The 15762-nt window shown below is 38.7% G+C and overlaps 1 protein-coding gene across 1 annotated transcript; it reads right to left on the bottom strand.

Moving 5' to 3' along the window:
• Positions 1–4903: 4903 nt before the first annotated feature.
• On the bottom strand, positions 4904–8568 carry LOC134648354 (procathepsin L-like). Its single transcript, XM_063502870.1, has 5 exons — positions 8125–8568; positions 6822–6945; positions 6487–6668; positions 5642–5758; positions 4904–5043 (listed from the first exon to the last, which is right to left on the bottom strand). The coding sequence occupies exons 1-5, from the start codon at positions 8552–8554 to the stop codon at positions 4904–4906; spliced, it is 993 nt and encodes a 330-aa protein (XP_063358940.1). The 5' UTR covers positions 8555–8568.
• Between the last annotated feature and the right edge of the window lie 7194 nt (positions 8569–15762).

Below are 15762 nucleotides of genomic sequence, written 5' to 3'. Positions count from 1 at the left end.
TAAACGAGCAATTCTTGTATATTTATTTATTTATTTATTTATATCTATATATATTTCGGGGATCTCGGGAACGGCTCTAACGATTTCGATGAAATTTGCTATATTGGGGTTTTCGGGGGCGAAAAATCGATCTAGCTAGGTTTTATCTCTGGGAAAACGCACATTTTTGAGTTTTTATATGTTTTCCGAGCAAAGCTCGGTCTCCCAGATATTAAGTTTTAAGCGATGTTAAAACTTGTTATATTATCAACAATCACCATTGGACCCGTAAAGGGTTCGAAACTTCGGGATGTATTTTAAATTTATATTTGAAATCCGCTTAAAATAGGGTTTTATACCTTTAAAATGGGTATAGTTAAAGGCATTAATCATTATATTTCAATCTTGTGTAATAATTAGCCTAAGTAGGTACTTAACATTTAATAACTTGAGTAGACAGTCTCTCGTCGTTTTACGTCCTTGGGCCATTTTATTTAAAGTTGTCCCCTACACTTTTTTTTAATTTGTGAATTTATATATTATTTCTTCTCAGAATCTCGTGATTCTCGTGATTCTCGTGATTTGTGACTCTCTCGTGCTCTTTCTATCCTAATAGGAGAAAAAAAAGCGGACAAGTGCGAGTCGGACTCGCCCATGAAGGGTTCCGTATTTAGGCGATTTATGACGTATTAAAAAAAAACTACTTACTAGATCTCGTTCAAACCAATTTTCGGTGGAAGTTTACATGGTAATGTACATCATATATTTTTTTTTAGTTTTATCATTCTCTTATTTTAGAAGTTACAGGGGGGGACACACATTTTACCATTTTGGAAGTGTCTCTCGCGCAAACTATTCATTTTAGAAAAAAATGATATTAGAAACCTCAATATCATTTTTGAAGACCTATCCATAGATACCCCACACGTATGGGTTTGATGAAAAAAATTTTTTTGAGTTTCAGTTCGAAGTATGGGGAACCCCAAAAATTTATTGTTTTTTTTTCTATTTTTGTGTGAAAATCTTAATGCGGTTCACAGAATACATCTACTTACCAAGTTTCAACAGTATAGTTCTTATAGTTTCGGAGAAAAGTGGCTGTGACATACGGACGGACAGACAGACGGACAGACGGACAGACAGACAGACAGACATGACGAATCTATAAGGCTTCCGTTTTTTGCCATTTGGCTACGGAACCCTAAAAATCCCAATTTTGAAAAAAAATTGTAGGGTACAACTTTAAATAAAATGCCCCCCTTACTCATTAAATATTATCCTCTTCCACGATTGAAGCAAACCTTTTAAAACTAAAAAATCGTCCAATCTTTCGATTGATCTGCTTTAAAAAACATACCAAGACGATTTCACGCCAAGAACCAATTAAATGGCTAAGCTAAAACATTCAATAATCAACCTTACAGCACCGTCTTAAAGACTTTGTTGCTGGTAAATTTTCCATGACGCTGGTTAATCCGAAACTGTATGGGAACGAAGCCCGTTCGAAAACAAATGACAAACGCCCAAAGGTAGACTTTACCATGTAAATTAGTGTTTTCAAAGGAGTTCCATTTTTTGTAACCCCTTTTTGAATGTAAATAAGTGTACCTACTACAGAGAATAACTAACATAAATTTGCGGTTAACAATGGAATGCCCTAGTATGGTACAAAACAGAATTGGTATGTTTTTCATTCTTATTCCATTGTGTTAAGGGTACCTTGAATTTTGACGAACGCAAAGTTAAAGTGGTGGCTTTTGCCAGATGAAGTTGACAGGTACAGAGCGATTCTTTGACTGTTTTCTGTAATAACAGCTAGCAGCTAATATTTTTGTTGAGACAAACCTTCTTCTCGTTGATTGTGTTTTGAAACAATTTAAATGCGAGTGGTGTAAGTAAAATTAAAGCGTTTTCGACTTGGCACGGGGTGTTGTTACGGCAATGTTACCTATTTGTTTTTTAACCGACTCTCACATGCATGTTAACATTTTTAACCATTTAATAACCAAATTTAATTTGATATTCAAATATATTTAAAACAATAATTTAATTGACAGCTCAAACTTTTCGCATAGTCCCGTCAGTCCCGTGCAAGGCATTTGAGTCGTTTGACCGTATCTTTTAACGTTTTAATCATATGTGACATAGGTATTCAATAAAGATAGCGTAATAATGGTAAACGCTGCACATTGCTAGTTTAAAAGCACATGCCGTTACCATGAGTACCTCGACCGAAACAATATTCAAAACAATCTAGGGGCAAATACCCGATTGGAGTACCCCAGGGGCCCATTCTCGGCGCTTTTTCGCATTACTTTAGAGCGTGAGGTCTACATTATGCGAGTGTTTATTTTATGGAATGTAACTCATGCGTGCTTTGTGCGTACGAGTTATGATTTCGGGGTATCATTGTGAAAGATTGTAAATAAGATTGCTATGGATGAATATTAACAAAGGCTTGCCTACAGAACAAAAAAATATTCGTGCTTCGAATAAATCCGTGGGTGTTATGATATAGGCAGACTACAGAGTAGGTACTTACTTACCTGCATACGTCCATTTTTCGGCTGTCTTTTCCCACTATAGTGCGATCTGTACGATCATTAAATTTTAATTCGTTTGTGGTGACCGTTCCGACTGAACATCTAGCGACCTTCACCAAGGAGGAGTTTTGGCCGAAGGGTGTCAAGTTTCGGCGGTTCCGCGGCCGGTTCCCTGCATGACACTGCGGGGTTGCGAAATGCATCGCAATCATAATGTGTTTTTTAGTGTTTAGTTATATTTTTACAATATGTATGCTAGTTTTAAGGTATTTATGTATGGGCCACTAGTTGCCTGAAATAAACGATTTCATTCATTAAAAAATATGAAAGACCGTATTAAAAAAGTCATGTGTCGTTTTCGGTCAGATCAATATGCATGTAAGTACCTAGTACCTAAGTCATTCTAATTTTAAAATTCTAGGAAAAGTTTGTGTGACTACCAAAACAACTTGAATATAACCTTTTTGTTACCAAGTTACCATTTTCATGTTTAACTGTCTCCAAATTATACTTGATTGGTAAAAACGAAGTACCTACTCTATGTAAGTACTTACATAGTAAAGTAAAAGTAAAAAGTAAGTACTTACTTAATCCTGTTTTTAATTATGAATTTGTAATTTATTTAAATAATAAGCACCTACTTAATAACACGAACGAAGTTCCATAGTTTTCGCTAAAATACCACCTAAAACTGCAAATCCGACCAGCAAAAAAGACATAGACAACAGCGGACAGGCCAGCAATTTTCCTTAATGTTTTAATTAAGCCGCCACTAACCTGGCCGCCATTTTTGCAGTCCCGCACCGCTCGTGCAGATTGATTAAAAGTCTATGGCCCATGCTTTATAGTCCGTGTCCATTGGCTGGGACGGCACGAGATTACAGCGGAGAAATACTGTGATGATTGGGTTTTCATGCTTTTTGTAGCGTCTCCGTTTTAAATGTTCTCTACATTCCTTTTTTGAAAAATGGTCTGAGTACAACTCACAGGTCCACTAATATTAAAACCCATTACAGCAAAGGCTCACGCCGCGATTTCGTCGTCCCACACCAATTTTGGTGGGTAGGCATAGGCCGCGCGTGGCGCTTGCGCCACCTAGCGGTCATATCTGTCGTAATCGTAACAGACGCGTTTTGTTAGAGAGCGAATCTTCTGTACCTAGTAGTATTATTTATTCTGTGCTTGTGGTCTAAAAGATATAATACATATTTGTCCAAGTGAGCAAAAATGCTTGAGAACGAGATTACGGAGCTGGGCTATAACCGCGAAAATCGCAAGTTCGCAAATTGCGGGCATTTTTCTCTGTCACTCTAATTACGCCTTCATTGGAGTAAAACAGAAAGATCCCCGCAATTTGCGAATTTCGGGTTTCGCGGTAGCCCCTCAGGAACCGATTTTCGTGAAATTACCTATACTAGGATTTTTCAGATTAAGTTTAATAAACTAATGATTTTCTTTAATGACGGAATCATTTGGGTCATTACTGTTATTAGAGCAACAGTCCACAGAGCTACTAGTGCAAAAACAAAATATTAATCAGTCTTTGGTACCTTGTTGCTCAATAAGATAGTTTTAACCGTCCCTATAAAAATATGTCCATCAACAAAATCTAAATTGCACAGCAGAAAACGTTTTGGCTGTGCAATTACTTTATTTTGCAGGGCAACTAGTTTTTATAGGTTATGTTAATATTTTTTGCTGATCAGTTAAATAATACCCTTTAGCAATAGTATAGTGGGAACAGTGTGATGCGCATGTAGCGCTCCTAATTTACGGGCGCCGGGATAGTTACACCGGACGCTAATTCCGACCGACACGCTACACGGAAATCTATGGCAGTACCTTTGTATTTACTTTGTACCAGTGTGATCCTGTACTAACTTCACAGGAAACTTATATCCATAGGTAATATTTATTGGTATTGCACTACAAGAAGAGTTTATTAGCTTAAAATAACAAGCATTTATTATATATAACAATCATAATACAAAGCAAAGGCAAAGCCAAGGGGTAGATAATAAGTACATAGATAGGGTAGAAAAGGGGTTTCAATCGATGTGTGGAAGGGCGGCACCGTCGTCGAATCCAAGCCACCAAGATGATCAGGTTTTAAAATCTTTCGGGTTCTTCGTGAGCACCATGTATAACAGGTTCATAGTTTTTTAGGGGTTTATTAAAGGAATAAAACGACAACAGGTACTCTGCCTAATATTCATCTGTAATTGCAAAACAAAAAAAAATCGAACTGTACCTATTTAAATTTAGAATGGAATAAAAATCAAACACTGTTAAAAAGCAAATAAATGAACATCTTGAACTTCATGAGTTCTCATGAGTTTGAGTTCTCAAAACGGATAATGTAAAGAAATCTACATGTAGGCTTAATCTGCATCAGCAGAAGTCGTGGCTACTGATCCTAAGCCGCACTGGGAACTCATGTCCAACTTGAAGAAGCCATTGTCACCCGTGTTGGTGCCCCAGGAGTTTTTAAAGAGCCAATAAGATTTACCACTCGTTGCATCTGTAACAAGATAACAGTGTGAATTGTTTTATATATATCTTAACTTAATTTATCCTTTGTAGTTCTAAATGGCCTGATCTCACTAAGCATTTAAGCAGGTAACTTTTATAGCTATATTAGGTACCTTACTGTGTATTAAACGTTAGGTTAGAAGCCATCAGGAGCTCTATTTATTTATTTTACATGTTATTTTAAACTTTGACTCAACAAAGCCTCAGCTTATAGATTTGATTCACCTTATAGATTAGAAATATTTACATATAAATTTCATAAACTGAATAACTAAACAGTACCTTGGCGATAAAACATAGTGACTCCATTGAATTGTATATTTTTTTGTCGGATTCATGTTATGCTTAGCCAAAAAAATGTTCCATTGCAGAAAAACACTACCTACATATAATAAAATCACCAGGAATGTCAAGGTGAGGCGGCCTAAACAAAGTGACAATCGCTATCGCTTCGACAACGAAACGCTTTGTGTCTCTCTATCACTCTTTCGTATTAGTGCGACAGTGATAGTTGCGTTTCAACCGCTACGGAGCGTACGCGATTGGCATGTTGGCTACGCGGCCTGCATAGATAAAACACAAGTTACCTTTGCCATACCCTATCAGCAAAACGGCGTGATTCACTTTAGCATCTGGTGTACAATCATCTGGGCTACACACTCCCGGACCGTGACATGCGCGAAGCCCATTACTCGCAAATAATGCTGAAACATCAAGCAAAACGATTTGATAATTTTCTTTCGCATGTGACATCACTCATCAGTTTCAGTTGAAAATTTAATAGTAATGCGACTATGCGAATTATTTTTTCTTGCTCGTAAAGTTGGTGCCCCCTGGAGCGCCTCAAAATTACCGTAGTATGGAACTCCTATACTAGTTACTAGCACATGTGTCTTGTTAGGGCGCTCCACGGGTTAAGTCACGTTTAAGGGCTACTTGTGCGTTCTTCCAAGGCACTGACAATCCAACCTCTAGACTGAGCTTAGGCCAATTCTTTCATGAAACCGATGCTGCCAAAAATACGGGGGTGCGGGGGGACGAGGTGAGCGAATCCCGTGCCGTGATTGGTCCGTTCAAAGACACGGACCAATCACGGCACGGGATTGACTCGAAGATGGAGTAACGCTACCGTATGTGTGGCAGAGGGGGTAGCGCGACTATGCTATGTCTAGAGGTTGGATTGTCTGTGTTCCAAGGTTAGCCAACTAACTCGGAGTTTACCGTTTATACGGAGTACAACTGGCCTGTTAGCCAACTCGGAGTTAACCGTTTATGCAGAGTCAAACTGTACTACACACACACACACTACAGTGTATACTCCGAGTTAGTTAATTGGCTAACCCTGGAATGCGCAAGTGGCTTTAAGAGGCATAAAGTATAAAATGCTTAATAAATTCTTAGTTGTGTGTTACTAATAGTTTGGTTAACTCACCAACTACAATGGGCGCACCATTGCCGTAAAGAGCTCCTTTTAGCGTTTCAATGTCGGGCGTATTAATTTCGGTCCCTCCGTTAACTTTGACTTTGCCTTTGCTAGGGTCGGCGCGGCACTCTCCATTATTTGCAGTGTATGGGTAATCCGCCTCTGTCATTAAACTTTTACCAGCCATATCACTGCAACAGCGACAAAACTTTAAAAGCGTTTGTGTTGAAAAGCTACCCTGCATATAGGTACAGCCTGTCATGTCCACCCTAAATGCATTTACATAGGTACTTACTGTGTCCGTTTCGCTCTGAGTTATCATAATTTAACCGGTAAAAACTTACTTGATTGCTTTCACGGGCATTCCACCCTTTTCACACACTGCTGGAGTACAATCTACAACTTGTTGCTCTGATAATGACTGAAGGTCGCCACCGGACTTTTTGGCATGCATGCCTTCAATAGCTCCTGTAAAAAAATAAAAAGTTTCACGTTGGGCAAACATTTTTACGAATGACCGCTGCCCTTCCTCTTTTTAAACTCTGTCTTAGTGTTTTTCCAAGGGAAAAGCTTTTCCAAAAAAATTGTACCTACAGTCAACCATCAAATAAACCAGAGCGTACGAGTTGCTTAAAAGTTGCTAGCGACTGTACTTAGGAGGATATTGGACGGAAAAGCGGTCCGCTTTTCCATACAAAGCTAGTCCCCGTTTTCCTTCAGAGCGAAAATAAGTGTCATCACTCATGACTAAGGCTGTCCATCGCAATTCAATGCGGTAATGCAGCGAGTGTGATGGGCACCTTTGCGCCAGGGGTAGCGCGGGGAGGCCTCTTTCAGTAGTTTTTATATTCCTTGTTTTATTTTAGATATATTTAGGGTTGTTAGTTTTAATTTAATTTTTAGTATTATTCATAGATGTATTTAGTTCATACTCGTAAGTTATTTATTTGTCTTTTTAGGGTGGAGAGGTCTCACTCATTGTCATTGGCCTTCTGTCACTGGCCTATGTTTCGAAATCTATATATTCTTGAGAATTATGCTCTATTTATAGCGACCCTACTCTGGCCAGTCGGCAGTAGGTAAGGCATATCAGAGACAGGGGTTATTAAGCCTTTTTCGCCGGTTGTACTTTTCGTTCAACATTCAACTTAATAGGTAGGTACTCAATGCTCATTGAGACACTTCTAACAAACCAAAAATCAATGAGTTTGCGTGTTTTTTAACACAGAGTTGAGTATTCAGCTATCATGATTTAAATACAGATGTACCTGGGCGTTTTTTTTTTTGTTGTCCCCTACACTTTTTTTTCAAATTTGGGATTTTTTATGTTATTTCTACTCAGAATCACGAGCTCTTTCTATCCTAATAGGAGAAAAAAAGTGCCCCAAAATTTCCATACATTTTTCGATCTTTCTATTACGCGACCGCCATACAAAGTCTATGAAAAATGGTGACGGAAAGGAAATAAAAACCTTAGGACACTTTTTTTCTCCTATTGGGATAGAAAGAGTTCGTGATTCTGAGTAGAAATAACATAAAAAATCCCAAATTTTTAAAAAAAGTGTAGGGGACAACAAAAAAAAACGCCCACCTGCAGACAACGAGACAAGTGAAAATAAAAATAAAGGCTTAAAAAATAAATATTACCTATAGCGGCAAAAACATAGCAAATCATGCAGTTCCCTTGATTTTTCACTTCAGTGACCAAATTTTGATTGCGATAATCCATCTCGTCCGGGGCATTTAAAATAAATTCCTTCTCCACTTCAATAACTTTCGTTGTGTTTCTAATTGTAGATAGATCTAATGGCTTCAAGTCTTCTTGGTCGGCAAATTGGTTAATTGCATACCACACATTTGTATATTTATTGTTTTTGTTCCATTTGATAATTTTTTCCAATTTGCTCTTGAATATCTCAAAACGCATGCGAAATTCTTCGGCACTTTCATATTTCCTTTCGTATTTTTTTATAAAATCAGCGAAATATTCATCAGCCTTTTCTAGGTCATACTGTGGATACCATCCCAGTGTAAAGCTGAATAATAAGAACAACGTTAATACTTTTAGACAGTACATAGTTAACAAGTAGTTAAGTGAAGAATAAATAAATGCGTTCGTCTTATATACTAGTTTTCCTATCAACCGAACATTTTTAGCGTATAGTTTTGTGTTATCTTTAAAACTAATAACCTAAATTCCATTTAGTATACTGGAATGTCTTACGTATAGTTATATTTTATTGCCGTAAATATTTAGGATATTACTTATACGTATTTTATATTTATGAGCAGGTGATAAATATAATATTCGCAAGTTTAGTATGCATCCGTTTACTTACACGTGTTTTTGGTTAAAGGTCATTACGATTTCTTTAGTATTTATTAATATATTTTATGAAACTATACTACTAGGTACTACCATAGAGAAAAAAATACATAGATTGCTCACTCCATAGATCAGTTTTAGTACCAAAAAGACTATTAGCATCTAGCATCGAGTAGCGGAACTACCAGTACTGCTACTTGACAATAGATGTAGCACCGACCGGAAAGTCTTATGCTGTTGAGATAAGACTTTCCGGTCGGTGCTACATCTATTGTCAAGTAGCAGTACTGATAGTTCCGCTACTCGATGCTAGATGTAGACACTGAAATTAATAGTTTGGATGATGTATGGAGTGAGCACTCTTGTCTTATTATATTTCTCTATGGTACTACTTACTTTGATGACCCAAAATGAGTCTTGGTCTCCAATACAAGAAGCACACCATTTTACCCGGTTCTGAGGGGCTACCGCGAAAACCGAATTTCGCAAATTGCGGGATCTTTCTCTTTAACTCCAATGAAGGCGTAATTAGAGTGACAGAGAAAAATGCCCGCAACCGCTATCGCTCGTGAACGAAACCCAACTGTCATTGTCACACTAACATGGAAGAGTGATAGAGAGACACAAAGCGATTCGATAGCGATTGTCACCCAGAGGGCCTACCGCGAACCACGTTCGACGTGTTGCCTCCCTGTCACACTTACGTACGAATTTACAAGTGCGACAGAGAGGCAACACGTCGAACGTGGTTCGCGGTAGGCCCTCTGGTTAGGCCGCCTGCGCGAATTCCAGCTTTCACTGACGCCGAGCTCACGAGATCTACCTCCACTCTAGCCACCCACTGATACTCAGTGGTGGATTTGCCCTAAGGCCAAGTAGGCCAGGGCCTAAGGCGGCATGATATTAAGGGCGGCAAATTGTGACAAAAAATTTGCTGATGATAACATGAAATAACTCAAAATTAGTCAAAATGTAGTCAATGTGATGGGTGCTGAGAAAGGGACGGCTACAGGGCCTGGGGCCTAGGGCGGCAACTGCAAATCCGCCACTGCTGATACTTTGCATGACCTATAGGACGGCGTCCAGTCGGTCGACCCAAATATGCTCTCTTTACAGCACGATCTTCACCCGTTCTTTCGAGGTGGCCAAGCCAATGGGGACAATGTGTGTGTCACATCAATTAGATTCGGTTCAGCTATGAGCTCTTCTATTTCGCCATTTTTGCGAATACATCAACTTCCATCGTCTCTTTAAACGGGCTAACTACGAACTAACTAGGACTGAACTACTACGGACATGGAGCCAGGTCTGCAGTTCTGAGTTAGGGTATTATAATAGGAGGAGTATCAGACTCGTCTTCAGCTAGCCTGAAATACCTACTTTAAAATATCTACCAGCTCTTAGCTTAATATAACTATATCTCTGCCTCTAATATCATTAATCGATTGTTTTTCTTTAAGCTGTATCTTTGTATCTTTTACTGGGGTGTGCCAATAAGAATAAGAAGGTTTTTATTGTCCACTGTGTATACATATAAAGAGTATTCTATCTATACCTACTCTACATCTACAGTGCCGTAATTTGAAACCGAATACAGTATTCAGCTCTGAAATCCTTTAGAGCAGCTCTCCTCTTAACTGAATTTGTGCCGATTTGAATCTCAAAGATTTCGAATTTAAGTTTCCGTATGCCTCAGAGTTGTTGCTTTGGTCCAAAACAAAAGTGTAAGCGACTTTTTATACTACGTCGGTGGCAAACAAGCTTACGACCCGCCTGATGGTAAGCGATCGCCATAGCCTATGGATGTCTGCAGCTCTAGCTGACCCTTTTAAAGCCTGTACACTCTTTTTTTGAACGCTATCCTGTAGTGCCTTGAGAAAACCTCAAGAAAGAGCTCACTCCACAGCCGAAGCGTCCGCAAAGCGATATTTTTGGTATCCTATCTTAACTGTCACTTAACCAGAGTAATTTCGAATTGTTTTCAAACAATAAAATACTCTCGTAAAATAACATATCATGCTTTGCTTTTTGGATTCTAAGCATAATTATGTATAATATATACTTGGCCTTGTTTAGTTTTTTTAATGGCCAGCTATAAACATAGCATGGTTATTGCACATAAATAATTTATGTTGAATTATTTAGACTAATCACCATGGTATATATGTCTATTGTCTACGAAGATATATTCAGCCTCCTAGTCGGTATCAGCAAACCCTGCCTGCGCAGCAGGCGGTCTTAGGTTCGAATCCCGTTAAAGGCATTATTTGTGTTCATCATGAATTTTGTATGAACAAAGGCAATTTTCTCGTAACATGAGCCGCTTCGTCTTAGCACGCAATATTCGATGCATAGCCTTTGATACGTTACCGTACGAGAATCTGCCTCCATTGGCTACATTATTGACCATCAGCATAGGCGGAGAATAGCTGTATTTACAGTTATATTACGATTATGGTTCTATTATATGTAGGGTATACGAAAGAAAAAATGACCATACCTACAGTGCCCAGGGTTACAGCCGCGAAAATCGAAGTTTGCGAAATGCGGGGATCTTTCTCCGTCACTCTGATTACGCCTTCATTGGAGTAAAACAGAAAGATCCCCGCTATTTGCGAATTTCGGTTTTCGCGGTATCCCCTCAGGGCAGGGATCGAAAAAGCGTTCTTTTTTAATCGCGGCAAACGCCATATGTAACCACTAGGTACGCCACCCGACTCGTGGCGATATATTGAACTTATGTAGTTAGGTTAAGTAGGGTTTAGTTATCTTCAGTATTAGATACAGCATAAAAATTAGACGATAATTGAGAAAAACGTTACAAGATAGGTAATGCAGAAACTTGATAGCCACCATGTAACATACCTCAAGCTATAATCTCATATGAAATAAGTATACGCCCACAAACGTCAAATGCAGAATAATAGCGAATTCCAATCATTAAAAATCTGACATTGATTTAATATTATACATACCTACCGCAGTGCACTTTGCTTCACACCAATATTATATACCTACCGCAGTGCACTTTGCTTCACACCGATATACATATATGTGCTCTAGAGAAGAAAAACTTGTTCTTCTTTTAAGACTATTCTTTGTCTAATTGAGGAATACTTTTCAACCTCTAAAATTATAACTATATACCACGACGATTCTCATTGGACTATTCATTATCCATCCTCTCATTCAGTCTATTTACCATTCAGGAACACTGATGGCTAACCAGAGGCAACCTTACAATCCAAAACAGCCACCTTACTTACACATTCACATTAACTGACGACCTTTTTGTTTAGAGCAGCAACTGATTAGGTCGCATCCACACTGACGTCACGCGGCTAATGAGGAAGGAACCTCGGGCGCGGGATGTGGACAATTAGTGCGGTCATAACAAATCCCCGGGAAGCTGGTCCTGTAGTTTAATGGGTTCCGTGGAGTTTGGTACAGTCAGCACCAATAATAGCGGATGAAACAACGCTCCAAAAGTAGGTATCCGCCATCCTGAAATTCTTCATACTTTATACTAAAGTTCGCCCTCTAAAGTATCTGTCACAGTCTAATTTTTCTACATAGGTATAGAGACATCATTTACTACAACACTAACTAATACACACAAGTATGCTGACAGTACTAATTTGGCCGCTAGATATTTTCAAATGTTCGTTACTTCGTACATACCTACAATGCAACTGCAAACACTTTCCTATACCTAAGTATTTATATCCCTAAAAATCACGTCGATTATGTCGATGGTTTGGTTTTGCTTTAGTTTCGGCCAAAGCTTATTATTTATGCCGATACCGAAAGTTCTGTTTGACACTACCGAAAATACAGTTTCGGCGCGGCATGAAGATTCGGCAGTCTTTCTGCCAAAACTTGATTTATATACCGAAACAAAAATCAATACTTCGGACGGAAACTAGTAATAAATGTTATTAAGTAATTTACTTACCGATAGGTACAGTCAAAAATATATATTTCCAGTAACATATATATATATATATAGTACATCGTATACACTCATGGCAAATGCAAGTAATCCGTAACACTGTACGACACACGTCCCATCCATCGAACACTTCGATTTTGGAGCTAAAAATCTCATTACTCTAACTACGAAGTCGCAGCTGCTCCGTCCGTATCTACTAAGAAATTGGCCCGTCCGTACGTCCGTCGATTGGCTGAAATCACCGATCGATGCCACCTGGGGCTGATGAGAGATTCATTTTGGATGGATGCCAGAGGAAGGCAGAAATTTTCTTCCTGGTTGAAAGCAAAATCTAAGGAAGTAAGACGGAAGATTTTTTATATGTACAGTCAGCAATACTATTAGCTTATCACCTTTGCATACAAACTTCTATGCAGGGGGCGGGGATACTCAACTTTCCTAGTTTTTACTTCTAATTTTACTTTTTATCTGTGTATGATAAGGATCCAGAACGATTTTTTTGACATCTTCAGCATTTATTAGAAAAAATTTCTGCTACACACTACACAACCGAGGTTTGAACACACATATGAACGGTCTCACTGTCATTGGGCGAGTACAATACCTATATCCACTCTTAGACATGTACTTACAGTTCGCATTTTTAAGGTGTTCAAATGCTATCCACGTAAACTATTTTGGAAATTACCAAAATTATTTTTGTCCTGCCTTGAATACTTGACCTTAAAACTAACTACAATTGTCCCTACTTTTGAAATATGTCTACTACTTGGAAAATTGTGGTCATATCATACTTCGCTTTCCTGGGTAACTATCATGTCATATACCTACTCTGTAAGAAGTTTTCCTAATTAGTTAACTTCATATCGTTACACAATGTTCATTACAGTTAAACAGCTCTAATAAAGCAACAGCACAAAGCAGACAGCAAAAGAAGCAACTCGAACGCAGTGCAAAATTAAACACATGCTGCCCTCAAAAATTGCACTAATTGAGTTGCAGTTCTAGCAGAGACAACGTCCCATAGATTCCGCACGTTCAAAGCTTGATGAGATCAAAACAAACAGACACTCATATGAGAGTCCTAGGCCGCGATGTGCTCTAGAATCCGTCTAAGTCTATAAGCTAACTTTTCACCGCGACACAATAAAGTAAGAGAGTGTCATTATAAATATCTTATTGTCAAATTTGACATTAATGGTGGAGTTAGCTTGGACCGACTCTATTAAATTTTTATATCGTATGTTATTTTAAGTTAAGTTGACATTCGTCAGAGGACAGTCTTGACAGTCGGATGATGGCTGCAGCAGCATACCTGTTGCAACGTTACTACTGCAGCGCTGACGCGGGCAGTGTCACTGAGTCTCCTTGATAAAATTAGTAACAGATTATTACACGTTCTAATGCTGCTGCAGTTGATCCAAATGTCACCTTTATAAAATCGCGCTAATGTTTAGCCCCGGTCGAAATACGATTTTTGCTGACAATATATTTTTACGGTGTGTGTAAAGATTGTAAACGTGGGCGCGAAAATGCATAATTTGTGTTGTCCCCTCTTATATGTATATTACAAGAACCCTGATAAAAATTTTAGTCATCTTCTTGATTTTTTTTCGAGAACATATTTTCTGCTCGATACAGCGCAGGCAAGGTTTGAATTGAACCCAAGATTTTTGATCACCACACACATGAAAGGTTAAGTGATCTGTGAATTTCAGTCTCCGCTAACCGGACTCGAATGAGACAGAGCAGAGTTGCTATTACAACAAATAACCGCTTTACCCCGAAATTGAATTACTGCTCGCATGTGAACACACGTACCGCCAGTGCGGACAGTACCTAACGCAGCGTCAACTGTTTTAGGGTTCTGTACCCGAAGGGTAAAAACGGGACTCTATTACTAAGACTCCACTGTCCGTCTGTCTGTCAGTCTGTTTGTCCGTTTGTCTGTCCGTCTGTCCGTCCGTCTGTCTGTCCGTCTGTCTGTCCGTCTGTCTGTCAGTCTGTTTGTCCGTTTGTCTGTCCGTCTGTCCGTCCGTCTGTCTGTCCGTCTGTCTGTCCGTCTGTATAACATCCGATTTGACTGTAAGCAGGCGTGGCTCACTCCGCGATTTCGTCGCGTCGCTACAGTACATGCGGCCCACACCAATTTTGGTGTCTAGCCATAGTGGTTGCCGCGCACCGCTACGGAACGGACGCCTGCTCGCGCTTGCGCTAGCGGTCATATTTGTCGTAATAGACGCGTTTTGTTAAAGAGTGAACCTTCTGTACCTAGTACTATTATTTATGGGGTCCCAGCACGCATAAGTTGTTCGCAGAAATCGCGAAGCGTCTGGTTGACGTAACTGGTGACCGAAGAGTTGGCAGCTACCTCGCACAACGCGAGCATCCTTGGTACAATGCTTATAGGGCCTATTTTAGATTTAAGTTAAGTAGTTTTTATTTTTTCTTTTAGTAATACCACTGTATATATCTTGTTTGTAAATAAATGATTATCTATCTATCTAATACCTTTAAACGAGCAATTCTTGTATATTTATTTATTTATTTATTTATATATTTCGGGGATCCCGGGAACGGCTCTAACGATTTCGATGAAAATTGCTATATGGCGGTTTTCGGGGGCGAAAAATCGATCTAGCTAGGTCTTATCTCTGGGAAAACGCGCATTTTTATGTTTTTATCTTTTCCGAGCAAAGCTCGGTCTCCCAGATATTTCTACTATTATTTATATACTATTATTATTTCCACTATTATTTACTATTATTATTTCTTCAGTAGTACTATTATTTATTCTGTGCTGTAAGTTCCCGAAGGAGCGGTCTCGTTGGTATTTACATGCATTGTGTTTTCATCCTACATAGTGCGGGCAAAAATACTGTGTGGCCAGTTTTTTAACTAGGTTCTAATTACCCGTGTTTTACAGTTATTTATTTATTTATTTATTTATTTAAACTTTATTGCACAATACACAAAAATAATGTACAAATGGCGGACTTAATGCCTA

This window comes from Cydia amplana, chromosome 5, assembly GCF_948474715.1.
Source record: "Cydia amplana chromosome 5, ilCydAmpl1.1, whole genome shotgun sequence".
In the NCBI taxonomy this organism is placed as follows: domain Eukaryota; kingdom Metazoa; phylum Arthropoda; class Insecta; order Lepidoptera; family Tortricidae; genus Cydia; species Cydia amplana.
The sequence above is the reverse complement of the archived record's forward strand: the minus strand, read 5'-3'. Positions and strand labels throughout refer to the sequence as shown.